The sequence below is a fragment of the Nannobrachium achirus genome (genome assembly GCF_963921795.1).
Source record: "Nannobrachium achirus genome assembly, chromosome: 18".
Taxonomy (NCBI): Eukaryota; Metazoa; Chordata; class Actinopteri; order Myctophiformes; family Myctophidae; genus Nannobrachium; species Nannobrachium achirus.
The window spans coordinates 42,002,212-42,018,311 of record NC_137825.1 but is presented as its reverse complement, the minus strand read 5'-3'; the positions used below and the strand labels follow the sequence as shown (position 1 = coordinate 42,018,311).

At 41.1% G+C, this 16,100-nt stretch overlaps 1 protein-coding gene across 1 annotated transcript; it reads left to right on the top strand.

The window, feature by feature from the left end:
- Positions 1-178: 178 nt before the first annotated feature.
- Positions 179-15,330, top strand: gspt1 (G1 to S phase transition 1). Its single transcript, XM_080746956.1, has 14 exons — positions 179-575; positions 906-944; positions 3,044-3,319; positions 3,892-3,925; positions 5,285-5,362; positions 5,981-6,161; positions 8,367-8,521; positions 8,834-8,974; positions 9,740-9,833; positions 11,614-11,694; positions 12,806-12,979; positions 13,610-13,699; positions 14,099-14,267; positions 14,661-15,330. Exons 1-14 carry the CDS (start codon positions 380-382, stop codon positions 14,711-14,713), a joined length of 1,761 nt encoding a protein of 586 aa, XP_080603082.1. The 5' UTR covers positions 179-379; the 3' UTR covers positions 14,714-15,330.
- The last annotated feature ends 770 nt before the right edge of the window (positions 15,331-16,100 follow it).

Genomic DNA, 16,100 nt, shown 5'->3' with positions numbered 1-16,100 from the left:
GTGGAATTAAATTAATCATCATTTTGAGTTTGTTGTCAAGTGTTTATTGATTGGGTGGCCTCATTTGTCTGCATGTGATCATAGATGTGATCAGAAGGGTCAGGCTGGTAAGTACTGTAGAGGTCGGGTGCCCCCTAGCGGGCACGCCGGGCAGTTGATAGTAGAGAGGTGAGAGACGGTCAGACTGTCAGCCTACCGGCTCCATATGCTTCCAAAACAACAAGGCGCAACAACAAAGCAATGGGAACTTAGCTCAACGAGGCATTAAGAGCGTTGTCAGACACGCCAGAAAACGGGTTCGAGTGCAACGACCGAACCCTTTATTTCACTCAGTGGTGCTTTGGAAGCGTGTCATCTCCCTGGAGCAGCAGCAGCAGCGATGGACCCAACAGACACAGCCCCAGATTCGTGGGATCTGGAGGTGGACGCCGAGGCCCCGGCCGCCGTCGCGGGACTCGACAACGCCTTCGCTGCCCTCAACGTCAACGCGAAGCCGTTTGTCCCCAATGTTAACGCCGCGGTGTTCGTGCCGAGCTTCCTCCAGAGCAGTGCCGTGGAGAGCCCGCTGTCAGACGGTAGGTTTCATTGCTCAGCCGCCCGGAATAACAAGCACATTTAGCCAAGACAGCTGGAACTGTAGCTGAAGTCGCTAGCCTGCTAATCCAGCTAGCCTTGCTGGTCCAATCAGTGCCAACAATCATTGCTTGCCACGCAGTGGGAAGTCATCAACAAGTCAAATCATGTGTTTGTTTTTGAGGAAATAAAAATAAATAATACAAAAATACACACGTTATTTCTATTTACAAGGCAGTAATCACATTTCCATAATGAACATTTTTTAAGGATTTCTAATTTTCTCTTAAATTGTGCGAGTTTGAAATGTTATCTTTTTTCCTCTTTGAAAGGTGATCCAGTTGCTAACATGGAGGTGTCAGAAACAGTCGGTATGCATTTATTATTTTTAACATTCAATCGTCTTATTTATTAACGGGATGATTATGCTTATTACTCATTCAGGCATAGGCATCAACCCACCCACACTCACCAGTCACCTGGCTGCTGCCAAGAGTGTTGAAACTTGAAGCACCTTTAAATGACAGCAATGCTCTTCACGTTTGATTGAGCTTTACTTATATATTTCTGTGCCATTCTTTCCTTGTATGCAAGCTTGGGCCCACTGGAAGCTACAGAGCCAAATTTGGAGTCCTTGGCAAGCCCATGTGTATTACTGAACCCTATGGTGTGTGTGATGCAACATCACTTGCCTAAAATAGACGCCCTCATGTGCGCAGATGGTGAAAGATATCAATGGCCACAGGTCCTCAGCTCCACCACCCCCAGGCTTGGGCCTACTCACACTTGTCAGAGCATTTTGTACGTGTCTGCAGCATATTGTTAAAGGGAAATACTGCCATGTCACCGACTCACCACTGGCTGGTCTGGTCCTATATATATGCTTATGTCAGGTGTTTACATTTGGTCAAGAGACAGGTCACAGTGCACTGTAGGCTTTTACTCAGGTTACACAGGTCTGCAACTGTAGCCAGAAAGACAGACACAGAAAAGTGACATGGTGAGATGTCATAGGAAGAGAGAGACGGCGGTAAAAGAAAAAGGTGAGATCTGAATATGAAAAAAGAGAGTTGGACTAGAGATGGGATGATAAACGTTATTATCGTTTATCGTGATAAAAAACACTTATGATAATAGTATTTTAGAGATTCTAATTCATCGTGAAATTATCCTCTGTCATGACTCATGCACTGCACTGGGATCAATTCACCTTTTATTTGCCGAGCTGCATATCCGGTACCATTTATTTAAACCCTCTATAACTGATCAAACACAATGGATGTTGAGATATTCTGATTATCGCAATATCGTAAATCGCAAATTCTTTGGTCACAATAATCGTGACATGAAATTTTAATATTGTCCCATCCCTAAGTTGGACATTGGAGAAACAATGTGAAACAATGAAGTCAACCTCTTTACTGCCATCCGACCAGGGGCCAGTGGTAATAGCTTTTGTTACAGTGTCATGTAGAATAACTGTGTTACAGGCATAGACAATAGTGTTGCATACTACACAGAGTCACAGACATAAAGCAATAATGAGATATCAATACATATTTGGTTCAAAACTAAACAGACAATTCATGTTGATAGATTGCCAAAGGAGAAAATGTTGTAAATGAAGCCTCGATTAATGAGTTGCTAACATTAGAATATCAGCATGGTCGAGTTTGTTTATATCTGTAAGTCAATAATTTGCCATGTGATTCTCGGGTATTGTGGCCAAGGTTTGTCTTTGTGATAGTCAGCGTGAATGTGTCTGACTTGTAAGTTATATATATTGTATCCAGGTTGAGAAGGGTTTGTATGTGACCACTGTGTCATTACGTAAGCGTAGCAGATATGGAAGGCTTATTTGTGGTTTTATTTCCATGGGGGGCACTTTACTCATTCACAGCAGATTTCATCGTCTGATGTTTAAAGTTGCCAATATTAGTGTTCTGTTATACTGTTGATGTTGAACTGCAGACCATTGTGAATTGAGTACAAAAGGACCTCAATGTAAACAAGCCATTGTGCTTTCTGGGGTTTAAATCCTATTAGTAGACCTAGTATCATTCTGAACTTTACTGTCCTGCGCTATGCTTTTCCTATGCGAACTTCTAATAAAGTATTCAATCAATCAATCAATCAATCGACCCAACACTAAAGGAAACATAATTCTGTAGACATTATTTACAATGGCACATAAAATAGTACATACGTTCTAATGAACGTTTTGAAGATCTGGGGTAAAGCCATCTCCACCAACTTTAACTATATAATTCATCATGTTGTCTATACCAGACAGTATTTAATTGATGGCTGTGTTTAAATCAATCAGCCAAGTCAGAGCAAAGGGGTTGAGCACAGGCCAAACAAACACATGCATGCACACACACACACACACACACACACACACACACAAACACACTCAGTATATTATCCGGTAACGGCCATCGTTAACACCGCTGCCGAATAATTTCAGCCCCAGTGGAGAACGGAGGAACGGAGGCAGACATGATGACCACAGAGGAGGAGACGTGGGAGCAGAAGGAGGAGCCAGGAGGAGGAGGTGGAGGTGGAGGAGTAGGGGAGGACACCCCAGAGGCAGGGAGCCCCTCCAGGGAGGTCGGCCAGAGGGAGGCAGATGAGCAGATGTTGGAAGACGAAGAGGAGGACTTGCCCGTGCTGAAAGTGGTCCTGCCCCCACCAGATGCCCCCAGGAAGGAGCACGTCAACGTTGTGTTCATCGGTCACGTTGGTATGTTTCTGGGATCCCTCTTAGGCGCGCTACAAACAGTTGCGACAGCTATCGTGTCTGTGTAGTCTGAGAATGAGTGGGGGCGGGGAAAGTCCAATGCATTGTCAATGATAGGTTGTTTGTTTTTTTGTCGTTGCTGTGTCTCTTGGCCAAAAGACAACCTTCGGTTGAGAAAGAGACACGGCAACGACAAAAAACCAAACAACCTTCCATTGACAATGCATTGGACCTCCCCCTCATTCTCAGGCGATACGGAGAAGATGTTTCACGCATGTGTGTGAATGCGGCCTTAGGGAGATTGTATCAAGTTGTTGTTCAGTTCATAATTGCTTGTTAATAATGTAACCTGTAAGTACTGTCTACTATCTTAATATTTAGGTCATAGTCTGACTGCATGCACTATATGCATGTACAGTACATCCATGTCCGGTACATCCAAATGGTTATGTGTCTTATTGTGTAATGTTAGTTTTTTACAAAACGTATGTACCGCATGTCAAAGCAGATGTCTTCATAATATAAACTTCATACTTGGTCAACAAAGAGTGCTTGATTGCAATTCAAACTTTCAGATGCTGGCAAGTCGACCATTGGAGGACAGATCATGTGAGTGTTATTGATATGCTGATATTTATTTTATTTCAGAACCAGACAATCTAGCTACCCAGCCAGTATGTTTTGTGGTTACCTTGTGTATAATGTGATAGAGGTTCACAGACTGTAGATTAATAGTAGATTATGTAAACTGAAATCTACGTCAGTGATGATTTCAGTATGCATTTAATTGTGAAATGGATTTATACCAGGGTAGTTGCCAGAAAGAAGTACGCAGACTGGTGTCCCAAGGGTCTGACCCTGAGTAGACGTCCCACGACCCAGGAGGTCCACACTGCAGTCATTGTTTGTGTCTGCACAAACCTGTTTCTGTTTCATCCTGACCAAGATGCCCATATGATATACAGTATACATTATATATGGCACTGTTTCTCAAACTTTCAAATTTCAAGGTCTCCCCTTAACGTACAAATGGAACCAAATTAACACATCGGGTGCCCACGTGGTGTCTACGCGTCAATCTCTTTGATCTTTACGAGTGCCCAACGACGCGTTTGACGCGTTGTACAGTAAACTATACTGTACTGTAGCTACTGCACTTGGCTACCGCGGTGATGAAACAACTCCATTTCCCAACATGCAGCGCGCAATTACGTCACCCGGACGTGCTGTGTGGCTCGTTGACTTCCTGTTTACCGGCTGCACAAAAGTGCTGTTTTCTCCGGATTCCCTTCCTTTTTTCCTTTTTTTCTCAAAACGGCAGCCTCTTCTACATGCCGTAACACAAACACTGTGGCTTAGAAATGATAAAAAACGATCCTGACTGAAAGAAAAGATTTTCGCAAAATAAACAGGACATACTCGGATTACATTTACTCGGATTACTTTTCTCGACAGTACTCTCGCCGGTAGGTAAAATGACGCGTTGCCATGGGCACCAGCAAATTAGACATCAGAGATCACGTGGGCATCCGATGTGTTAACCTGTTAGGGTTCGTTTGGTTCCATTTGTACACTGTCAGAATTACAGACTTGTCTTGTATGGGTCAATTTAGGCCCCCCCAAAGGAACCCACAGAGTCCCTGGAATCCACTTTCAGAACCACTGATACATGGGATATTGCAACCACATGTATAAATAATATATCATCACATCATAGCATCCAAATGTAAATAATGCCAATATGTGGTGATGTTTTTTCTATGAATTGTGTCGGTGTTGCAGGTGTGTGGATATTGTACGCTTGTTAATTATGGCAAATGGGTATGTGACAAAATTGAAAAGCGATTAATCCTACTGCCCCTCCTCAACAAAAAGTAACACCACCCCCATATGATAGGCCCTCAATACAACCCCTTCTCAAACATCTGTTTTTGTCATTTCATGTGTTGTTTTGGCTTTGATTTTTAGGTACTTGACTGGCATGGTGGAGAAAAGAACCCTAGAGAAATATGAAAGAGAAGCAAAAGAGAAGAACAGAGAGACATGGTGAGCAAGGGTTGTGTTGTCACCAGGATTTTTGACTGTGGAATTGCTTATGAGTGATCTTTACTGTATTTCTGTAGTACCACCTGTTATGGATGTTTGTTTGTTGAACATTTGTTCAAAGAATCTTTTATCAATCACTCGAGAGACTATGCATCTACATATAGTAACAGTAGACTGATGTTAGCAAGGAATATCACTTCAACCACTACCCATATTTGGAATGGGGAATACAAGTTGCTACCTTCAAAAGCCAAGTTCCAAAATCCAATAAGGTCAGACAACAGAAGTCCTTTGTTCATCAGTCAATTTTGAGGCTAAATTTGGAATCTGCACAGGGGTAAGCAGGACAGTGGACATCATTGCTCTTGTCTGTTTTTATGTATATAATTCATTTGTTTTTGTTTGTGTTAGGTCAAATGTCTGTATTATGTGTTGCTGCTGTGTCGCAAGACACATTTCAGTGAAAGATGACGATAAAGTAGTATCGTAATAGGTTGGGTACAGCATACCAGAGTTGAGAACCGAGTAGGAATTACAGTAGAAGCCAACTATTTAGGAGCAAGAAATGACTATGGATGTTCAGTAAACCAACATGGCTGACATGTGACTACTCTACAGGTACCTGTCATGGGCCCTGGACACCAACCAGGAGGAGAGAGACAAGGGGAAGACGGTGGAGGTCGGCAGAGCCTACTTTGAGACGGAGAAAAAGCATTTCACCATCCTGGATGCCCCAGGGCACAAGAGCTTTGTCCCCAACATGATTGGTGGAGCATCTCAAGCAGACTTGGCTGTCCTGGTGAGATACAGACACTCAATTGTAGGGATCAAATTTCTGCCATCAGTTTGACCATAAATAAACATGATTTAAGCCAGGTAAAACGGGTACATTTAACCTAAGAAAAAATATGGAAAAGTATGTGTTACTAGTCCTTACCCGTTCAAAGATATGAGCTCTGAAATGATGTGCAGTGTGTGGGTTATGGGGTATGCACTGTGCACACAGTATATGAGGGATGGAAAGTAACTTTAACTGGTGCTTACATAAATAATATGTAGGAGGATCAATGTAAGAAATACCCGTTTCGTTTAATGGCTATTGGCTACAGAGATACTGTGTACCGATCTGCATGATTTTTGGACAACATCTGCAACAGGGCCAGACACTCCACCCGCACACACACACACACACACACACACACACACACACACACACACACACACACACACACACACACACACCTGGTTAAACATGTTGCCTCATGCTAGATGCAGAATAGATAAGCCTCATGCTAGATGCAGAATAGATAGTAGATACACCATAAAAATGCTAATATACAGCATACGATTTGTGAAAGTGACAAACGGGCTTCACAGTTATGTTAGGTGTGTCCATATGCTAATGGTGATGCGATTTCAGATCAATTGCTCCAGCCACTGAGCAGAAACGCTGTGACAGACACTCCGACAGACAGACAGACATTTGGAAAATTATATGTTTGATATTTTTTATCTAGTTACTTACCGGTACTCAATTATATAAAGATAATTGGATGAAAACAATAAAGTGCAAACATTTTACTTTAATTTGGCCAATACATTTTACCACCATAGCTAAAATCCAGTTTCAGTCATAGCAGTCATAAAAAGCACACCTTAAGCATACCTCAAAGCACATTTCACATTGTTTGTATTTGACAAATGAATGGATTTGTGGGGCTAATGAATGGATCGAACGAATCTGCACTGCTATTATGTTTTAAATTCATTCCTATTATTTCCTGTTAATTCCCGTAAATTCACATTTAAAGTTTCTACCTTTAATATTCCAGGAACCCTTGTGACAGTCAGCCATTCAACACTCTTTGCTGAATGTCCTGACAGTTGCAGGTTCAATGCAAGCGGCGCCCCCTGAAATGTTGGCAGTGACTGCTTTTGTGTAGGAAACGACACAAAAGAGAATCACTGTAACAGCAGCTTACAGCTGACATGTACTGCTGTCTGTTTTAATACTTGAGTTAGCCTGCTTCACCCAAAACTGCACCAAACTACGTACACACACGTAATTAAAAACGGCAACACTAAATGGCATTATAAAATCATACTACAGAAAATTATAAATGCACATTAAAACTGAAGATAAAACTCGAATCATATAATCAAATTTTCTCTCCATAAAAGCGAATATATTATATTTGCAGGCGGCAACCTAAGCTGTGTAAATTGGTTTCACCATGCATTGACCTTGGGGGTCCACACTTTCGCTGCTAAAACCCCAACCAGCAACATGGCTCTCAAGACCATGTCCGAGTAGGGTGAAAGGTAGAACGACATTTCTAGCAAAAATAATCCCTTTTTCCTCGTAGACATCATCTATTAGCCAGTAACATTTTCTTTGTTGCTTTAACTATGCATTTATGCAAGCTGTTCTTGGTATGGTGGTCTGACTAAAGTTTTAAAGGAGAAACTGCAGGTCCCCCAAAACAAACACATACTGTATGACTTACACTTGGCAGTGTGTGTGGGTAAAGAACACTTTGGCTCCCCCTGAAAGCTAGGTTTGTCCAACTCCACCTCACTATGGTCCATAACATAATACATTCACAGACAGGGCTCCTAAGTATCTTCTCGATTTCTTTTGTAGAAGTGGTGATGTGTATGCCCTAATACCAGAGCCAGCATTGTAGCTCTGTGCCTGCCCAAGTGCAGGACGAATTTGGTTAAATGCTTTTAGATACAGTTGAACAGTTTATTAGAACATGCTACCAGCCTACCACTGCTCATTAAGTGCATCAGTAGTCATAACTAGTTTTTGGAAAAAGGTCAAAACATGGCTTATAGATAGTGTTGCAGATTAGCACAGTTGTCTATTTAATTTATTTATCTATTCTGTTAATAAGATCTTTGTTTCATAGGTGGAAACGTACCGCAGCCTGTCATGAATGATCACATATGTATATATATATATATATATATGACCTGTCTTTTCTTGGTTCATTGTCAGGTGATCTCAGCCAGAAAGGGGGAATTTGAGACAGGCTTTGAGAAAGGCGGCCAGACCCGGGAGCACGCCATGCTGGCCAAGACGGCTGGAGTCAAACATCTCATTGTCCTGGTCAACAAGATGGATGACCCCACTGTCAACTGGAGCCTGGAAAGGTGAACACCTCACACACACAACACTTGACTGGTAGCTTTTATTTCTTTTTTTAAATATGTTTTTTTCCCATTACATTTTCTTTTTCTCACCATGTTGGAAAGAGGGGTTCCTGACACATCTCTCAAAAAGTCTGCATATACTGCACAAGAAATACATACCTTATGTGTACTGTACAAAACATGATCAAAAATAGTAGAAATGTTCATATATAAAAAATAAACGTACAAAGACATGGATTGGGGACAAAGGGCTCAGGTAAGCGATGCTATTAAAAATGAAAGATTAAAACATCTTTTCATCTCCACCCGCAGATATGAGGAGTGTAAAGAGAAACTGGTACCGTTTCTTAAAAAAGTGGGTTTCAACCCCAAAAAGGACATCTACTTCATGCCTTGTTCTGGACTCACAGGGGCCAACCTCAAAGACCCTGTGGCAGAATGCACCTGGTACACGTAAGTAGCGCGCTGTGGAAAATGATGTTGCTGTTCCAACTTAAAAGGCTTGTCCCAGTGTGGGCCTGTATTACTCACTAGTAGTAATATCCATGCATGGAGCTTCATGGAGAGTCCCATGTTTGGTGATATGCCCGTTTTGGCAGCTTATCAGACAGAAAGGTTCAGCGGAAAACGTGGGTCAGTTAATAAAACCAGTTTAACAACAACACAATTGTTTGACATGCAACAATGGACCAAAGAGTACCTCAATTACCTACTGTATATTACTACTCTTTCTTGTTATCTACTTTCTTGTTGAAGAATGCCAGTTAATAAACAAAATAGTTTAAAGTATTGGTCTGTAAGATTTTTTTTAATCTGTAACAGTTATGTTGTATTGTGGTTAAGACGTCGGTGTGTTTTCATTTAATTTGTTAAAGCTACACTATGTACATTCTTTTGTAGAATAAAATGCAATGTTTACCAATCTAATCTTCTATTGAGATGTTTAAATCCTGTTGTAAAATAGGACCACTACTGTTTACCAAGTGCTACTGTCTGAAGGCAAAAATAAGATTTCTCCCCTGAATTAAGCAGCTGTGCTCTATGGCTGTAGCTCAATGGTAAAAATGTAGCTATTTACAGAAAGTTGAACTCTCTCTCTCTCTGCCTCTATACTTGGGGTGGGACTTCAACAGTTCAACCAATTGTAAAGCACTTTTCACACTGCCAGTGTTAACTGGACTTTGATCAAATTATGTTTATAATTTGTTTCTCTTCCAGGGGCTTGCCCTTCATCCCCCACCTGGACAGTTTGCCAAACCTCTGCAGATCCAATGATGGCCCAATCCGACTAGCTATTGTAGACAAATACAAGGTAAGCAGCTTTTCTTTCCCTGTGAAAGGCAGGGGGACACTGGAACGTATGGAGGAAGGAAAGTATTTTGACCCATTAAAACCCGGAAAGCATCTGTGTAACCACTTGAACATAATATAAAAGCTTGCTGCGAGCTATGCTATTTTTTAACATTTTTGAAAATCTTCTGATTTAGAAGGCATCTGTAGACTGCTTCAGGTCTTAATTGGTTAAATGAGCTGAGGCAGGGTTTGATACCTTTTCATGTAGTAGGCATGAAACTTCATCTTTTCAGTTTTGCTTTGCGCCATCTAAAGATAACACACACAAACTGGAAACAATTTCCTCTCTAGGATCATTAAATTTTTGGGCACAGATGTGGGCAGTACGTAGGCATTGATTTGGAAGGAACACAACAGAGGATTTCTAGAGCTTTTTCATTTATCGCCACATTATTACTCTGACCATCTCTCATTTCTATACACCATTTCCCCTCCCTTGCTCTCCCCTCCTCCTCCTCTTTTCTCATTTCTCCTACAGTGACATATTTATGATATTTATAGTGTGGTTTTGCTTTTTGAAGACGGCTACCTACAGTATACAACAATAAATATTGTTCTGCAGAATCCCTGACATTATAGAATGCATTAAAATTACAGACAAAAGTTTCTATTTCAACCTTTTTTTCTGCCAAGCATGAGGTTCATTCAAGGACATTGCTTTGGCTCGTGGAGCTACTGAAGAACATTTGGCTTGATGCAGTACATGCACCTATAGGACGCACCTTAGAGCAGCAGGACATTGCAGAGAGTGCATTAAGACAGACTGTCACCTTATGCGAGAAAACAGACATAGGTTGTCGACACTTAATAATCAGGAGGTAGATGACTTCATGTCTGTGTGATGTGTAAAATGAATTGATGTTTTAGGTAAGGTAGCAAGTTCTAACTATATGTAAAAGTTCTATGTTCCAATTCGTTTTTTTGCGCTTTGTAGAGAAAAAGTATAACCTCAAGTTATAGCGAGTTTTTCATTTTATTTTTCTCTCTCCTCCTCTGATTACACAAGAGGTTCTGGTGAAATGGTCTTGATGAGACTACTAAATGAGTCGGTATACTCAGAAAGAAATATAACTTTTGAGGAAAAGGTCACGTTCAGAACAACAGAAGAACAATAACATGCAGTATTGTGTTTTTGTGGTGTAGTGAATGTGTGTAAGCCACTAGGCAGGACTCTGTGTGTGTTGTGCCATTTATTATCCTCCAACCGTACAGTTTGCAGTTGTAGCTGGTGGTTCATTCATTCAGCAGTTCATTCATTGCTCTGCCTGCAACAACAGCATTCTGACTGAGTTAAAGTATATAAAGATCTCTATGGTTGGGATTAGCAATGATCCCATGGTATCTTGACTTGATATTAATTCTCCTGTGACTATGCTTAAGTTAACAGGCTGCCATGGTCAATCATTCAGTACACTGTTAAACTGCCGTCCACAGTGCAGCAGTTTGTCATGGTGATGTAGGAATGTTATGTTGATCTACTGGGCTTCTTGTTGCTTATTACCACAGAAGTGGCATAACTATTTTAGTCTAATTTACTATGCTTCTTTATCACACTGTAAGAGGCTTCAAAGTCATTGAATAGGGAATGTGTAAGGTACTTTGACACACTGCATTGGTTCATTCAAAGTTGATTATCTGAAATGTATATCCAGTGTATATAGACGTAAATATGAGAGCGTGTGTGTGTGTGTGTGTGTGTGTGTGTGTGTGTGTGTGTGCGCGCGTGCGCGTGCGTGCAGGACATGGGTACAGTTGTGTTGGGGAAACTGGAGTCGGGATGCATCGCCAAAGCCCAGACGCTGATGATGATGCCAAACAGGGTAAGCGTTCCTGTAAACCAGTAGCACTATGGCTCAACTGGACTGTAAATGAATGGTTAAAATGATACATAGTAAGTCTTAACAAAATTACTTTCTTTCACGTTTTGCACCTGGTATGTTGATTTCTTTCCAGCTATTGCGAAGTAGTGTACACTGTCCACATGTCCAGTAACAGATCCTCTCCATTTGGAGCCAAATAATCATTTGCAGGAAGTAACGCACAGGCCTTATTATTTATTAATTATTACTTATAATTAATATTATTTTGTCCCATTGTGACCTGTCTTTATTAGAGAGCATCAAATAATCCCTAAAATATAATAATTAAATGTTCTCAGCTGACAGCAGAGTTTGTCTATATAAGGAACACCTTGGAGCATATGAACAAACTCTGCTGAGCACAGTGCTGCTTTGGGCCTGTACAACTTAATGATGCATTAGCCTACACATGGCGTTCCCACACTCTGCGGCCTCTGGATGATAACAACGAAACGGGTGTGTCCAGTTAATCAATTTTTCCTGAGCCCATGATAAACCTTTTCTCAAACTTCTAAGTATCGGGCGGTGTTGATCTGTCAGAGATTGTCTTTCACACCCCTGGCTGTTTGATACTAGTCAAGAGGACACCTACAGATTAGGGCATTCACCAAATATTCAAATATTCGAATATCAAAGTCACTATTCGACATTCACCGAAGTCGAATATTCTTTTTTTTTTCTTTTTTTTGTCAATGCCCCTGGTGGATGAATTTTTTAATGCTCTATACCAGGGGTTCTCAAACCTTTTTAGGCTGTGACACCCAAAATAAACATATTTGAACTGGGGACCCCCACCCTGACAAGCACTTGGAATTGTAGGTATTACATTTAATGTGACTCTGTTCCACAGATAAATATTGTGAAAATAGCAGATCTACATGCTCAGCTAGATCGGCTATTTTCACAATGTTCGCCTCTTGCTTACTTAATATTTGACAGTTTGGACAGTCCTGTCGAATATTCGACTATTCGAATACTTTGAGGTTGAATAATTTCAATACTAAAAATCACTATTCGTGAATGCCCTACTACAGATAGATGCTGTTGTTGTCTCTCTTCTCGTGGTTTCTAGCACACGGTGGAGGTGCTGAGCATCCTGAGTGACGACGTGGAGACGGACGACGCTACTCCCGGGGAGAACCTGAAGCTGAGGCTGAAGGGCATCGAGGAGGAGGAGATCCTGCCCGGCTTCCTGCTCTGTAGCATTGAGGACCTCTGTCACATTGGACGCACCTTTGACGCACAGGTGCTCCATGTTTGCAATATTTAAATAGGAATATAACATGTACAAGCTAAGGAGTTTTGGGGAAAATGAGAGACAACTTTTAAGTCGTATCACTCAAACGTCATGGCTAAAGTTTAGATTGCTGTACACCAGCGTTGCTGTACATCAGCTTATTTACCCGCTTTTAGCAACAATACTTTTGGGAGGACAGAAGATTAGCTTCTGAGTTGTTTTTGTCTCTTTCAGTGCTGCTCAGGCCAATCAGTCAGCGCTGTTGTCGATCATGTGGCTTAGTTTTGAAACCAAAGCCTAACACAAACGATAACTTTGAAGGCCTCCTCCTGAAACAATTTAGGCATCTAAAGCATGAACCCTTGTCAACAAACTGGAGAATTAATCTTCTATCTATTACAATGGTGTTCTATAATTTACCATGGGGGAGGAGGGGGGGGGGGGGGGGAGGGAGTTTTGATGGAATCAAAAGCTGATCACATGATAAGACACCACTGTACTGTATATTGTATGACCTGCACTGTTCATACAATTCAGACAATATCACTGCCACAGGCATTTTTTCCTTTCCAATGGCAGATTTGTCTGGCTGCTCGAGGCTAATTCACTTCTTTCAGTAACATTCTCCTTTTATTTCAGATTGTTATCATTGAACACAAATCGATCATTTGCCCCGGTTACCATGCAGTCCTACACATTCACACTTGCATTGAAGAAGTACAAATCACCGTAAGTAATTTGAGCTTTTGCTAATATTTGTCTTCTGCAACTTTCTAATTGTTATGTCATGTATGATTTGGTTATGTCATGGCTATGGAAAAGAAACATCCAATTATTATTCTCTTGCCCTCCTTACATAAACTGTGGATTGTACTGCTTAAAATGTATTAAATAAAGTCAAATGTACGGCTATCATATTGTTGTTGACCACAATAAGTGGAGCAAATGGAGATAATTCGCCGCCAGGCAGTCGAAGGTCGGAGTTATCTTTTGCCTCTGTCCATCTGTTTGCGCTAGAAAAGCACACCTTTTGTAAGGTCATTTATTGGCAAAGAAATCCATGTTGTTCATCCCTACTAAAAAATACTTTGCACTCCTCCTCAACCCTCTTCCATTTCCCACTCCCAGGCCTTAATATGTCTTGTGGATAAGAAGACCGGGGAGAAGAGTAAGACACGGCCCAGGTTTGTGAAGCAGGACCAGGTGTGTATCGCCAGGCTGCAAGCAGCAGGAACCATCTGTATGGAGACCTTTAAAGACTTCCCACAGATGGGACGCTTCACACTCAGAGATGAAGGTGAGAGTGTGGGTGTGTGTGTGCGGGTGGGAATGAGAATGTGTGCATGAAAGTTCATTAGGGCAGTGTGTATGAGAGAGGGAGTGTGCATGTTTAAAGAGCAATATACACCCAATTTTAGATCACGCCAAGAAAAATGTGTTTGAGCAAGTCTTTTCTCTCCTACCAATCACGTTAGGTACGTTGTTTTAAGGACGTAAAGGAACTCTCCTCGTCACGTTACGAGCTATATGAGTGAATGAGAAATCTGTATGAGTGAATGAATGTGTATGGACAGTGTTTGATTCAATGGGTTTGTATCTATCTACATATTGTGTTGAATTTTTGAGTTTTCGTATTTGTCAAATTACAGTCGCAGTTCTATATTAATTTCCTCCTTCTCATCCCTTCCAGGCAAAACCATCGCTATTGGCAAAGTGCTGAAGCTGGTGCCAGAGAAGGACTAAATGCACTAGCAGTAGTATGCATGGAGATCTTCCACTGGTTATTAAGAGGGAGGCATGTTGCTAGAACCTACGTGAAACGGCCACTATGCTAATGGGGAAACAATGAGATGGAGACTGAGTGTAATGTTGAAGTTAAAAGACTGAATCAGTTTTTGTGAACGACTTCATGAAGAGACACAATCCAGTGAATCAGCTTTCTCATATTGAGAGCTTAGCTATGCCACTAATGTAGCTATATTATAACCCCCCTCCCAACCTGGCTGATGTCACTGTTGCCTCGCAGCACCATCTTTTGGAATGGACATGGATGCATTGAAATGCATTGGGGAATGTAACAACACTGCTCTCATGTCATGTTGTTATAAAGACTAGACTTAGCCTGTGATTATCAGTTGCTAAAAGAAAAACAACAACAACTCCATATCAAGAATTAAATGGATGTTTTGTTTTGTTTTTGGGATTTAAGGAATGTTGTACCAAGTTTTTTAATTTGGTCTCTGTTCAATGCGATTTCAGTGGTTTATTTGATTGATCACATCCCCTGTTACAAAAAAAAAAGGTGTGAACACAAATGCACAGACACATCTGTTACATTATTAAAGATGAAATAAACTATATTACCGAAAAGTGTGTTATTTTTTAAATATATTTCCAACTTTATTAGGCTACGATGATTTATTGGACAATTGATTAAACAAGCAATCGATCACTAGACTACACTAATAAGGTTTTGAAGGTTGAACTGTGATGTGGTACACAGACTTGAGGGAATTATGGGTGCAGGAATGTAGCACACATACTGAGCATAGGTTAGTATTGTTAGATTTATTTTCTTTTCTGCCTTTTTATTTGTAGTGGAAAGTGGAGATGGACAGGAAACGGGGAGATATGCAGTAAAGATCGTTGGGAATGGGACTCAAACCCGCTATGTATTTTCTGGCTACTTTAGAGCCTAGGTGCCCGGAGTCCCCGGACCGCTAGGCCACAGTCCATTCACACCCAGCCCCAGGGGTCATCAACATGTCTTTACACAGACAGAATGTGTCTGTGGAAAATTTAGTTTTTCTGTTTTACACACTATTATAATATTATTTTGATCATAATCCCCAATACTGAATGTCAAGTCTCCAGGTCTTAATATGTATGACACTGATTTACTTTAACAGTGGCACATTATGAGTCCACTAGTACAGTGGTTCTTAAATGGTTTATTTGCAAGGACCCCCATAACTCTGAGAGTACAAATGGATAGTGATGGATGGATGGATTGATTGAGTTAGTGATTGATTACTCCAGGCCAGGGGCAGCCGCAGGCTGTGTATGTTTTTTTTTTTTTTTTGGCTACACATTCCGGAGCAGAAGGTGGCGGTGGTGATGCTGCACCAAA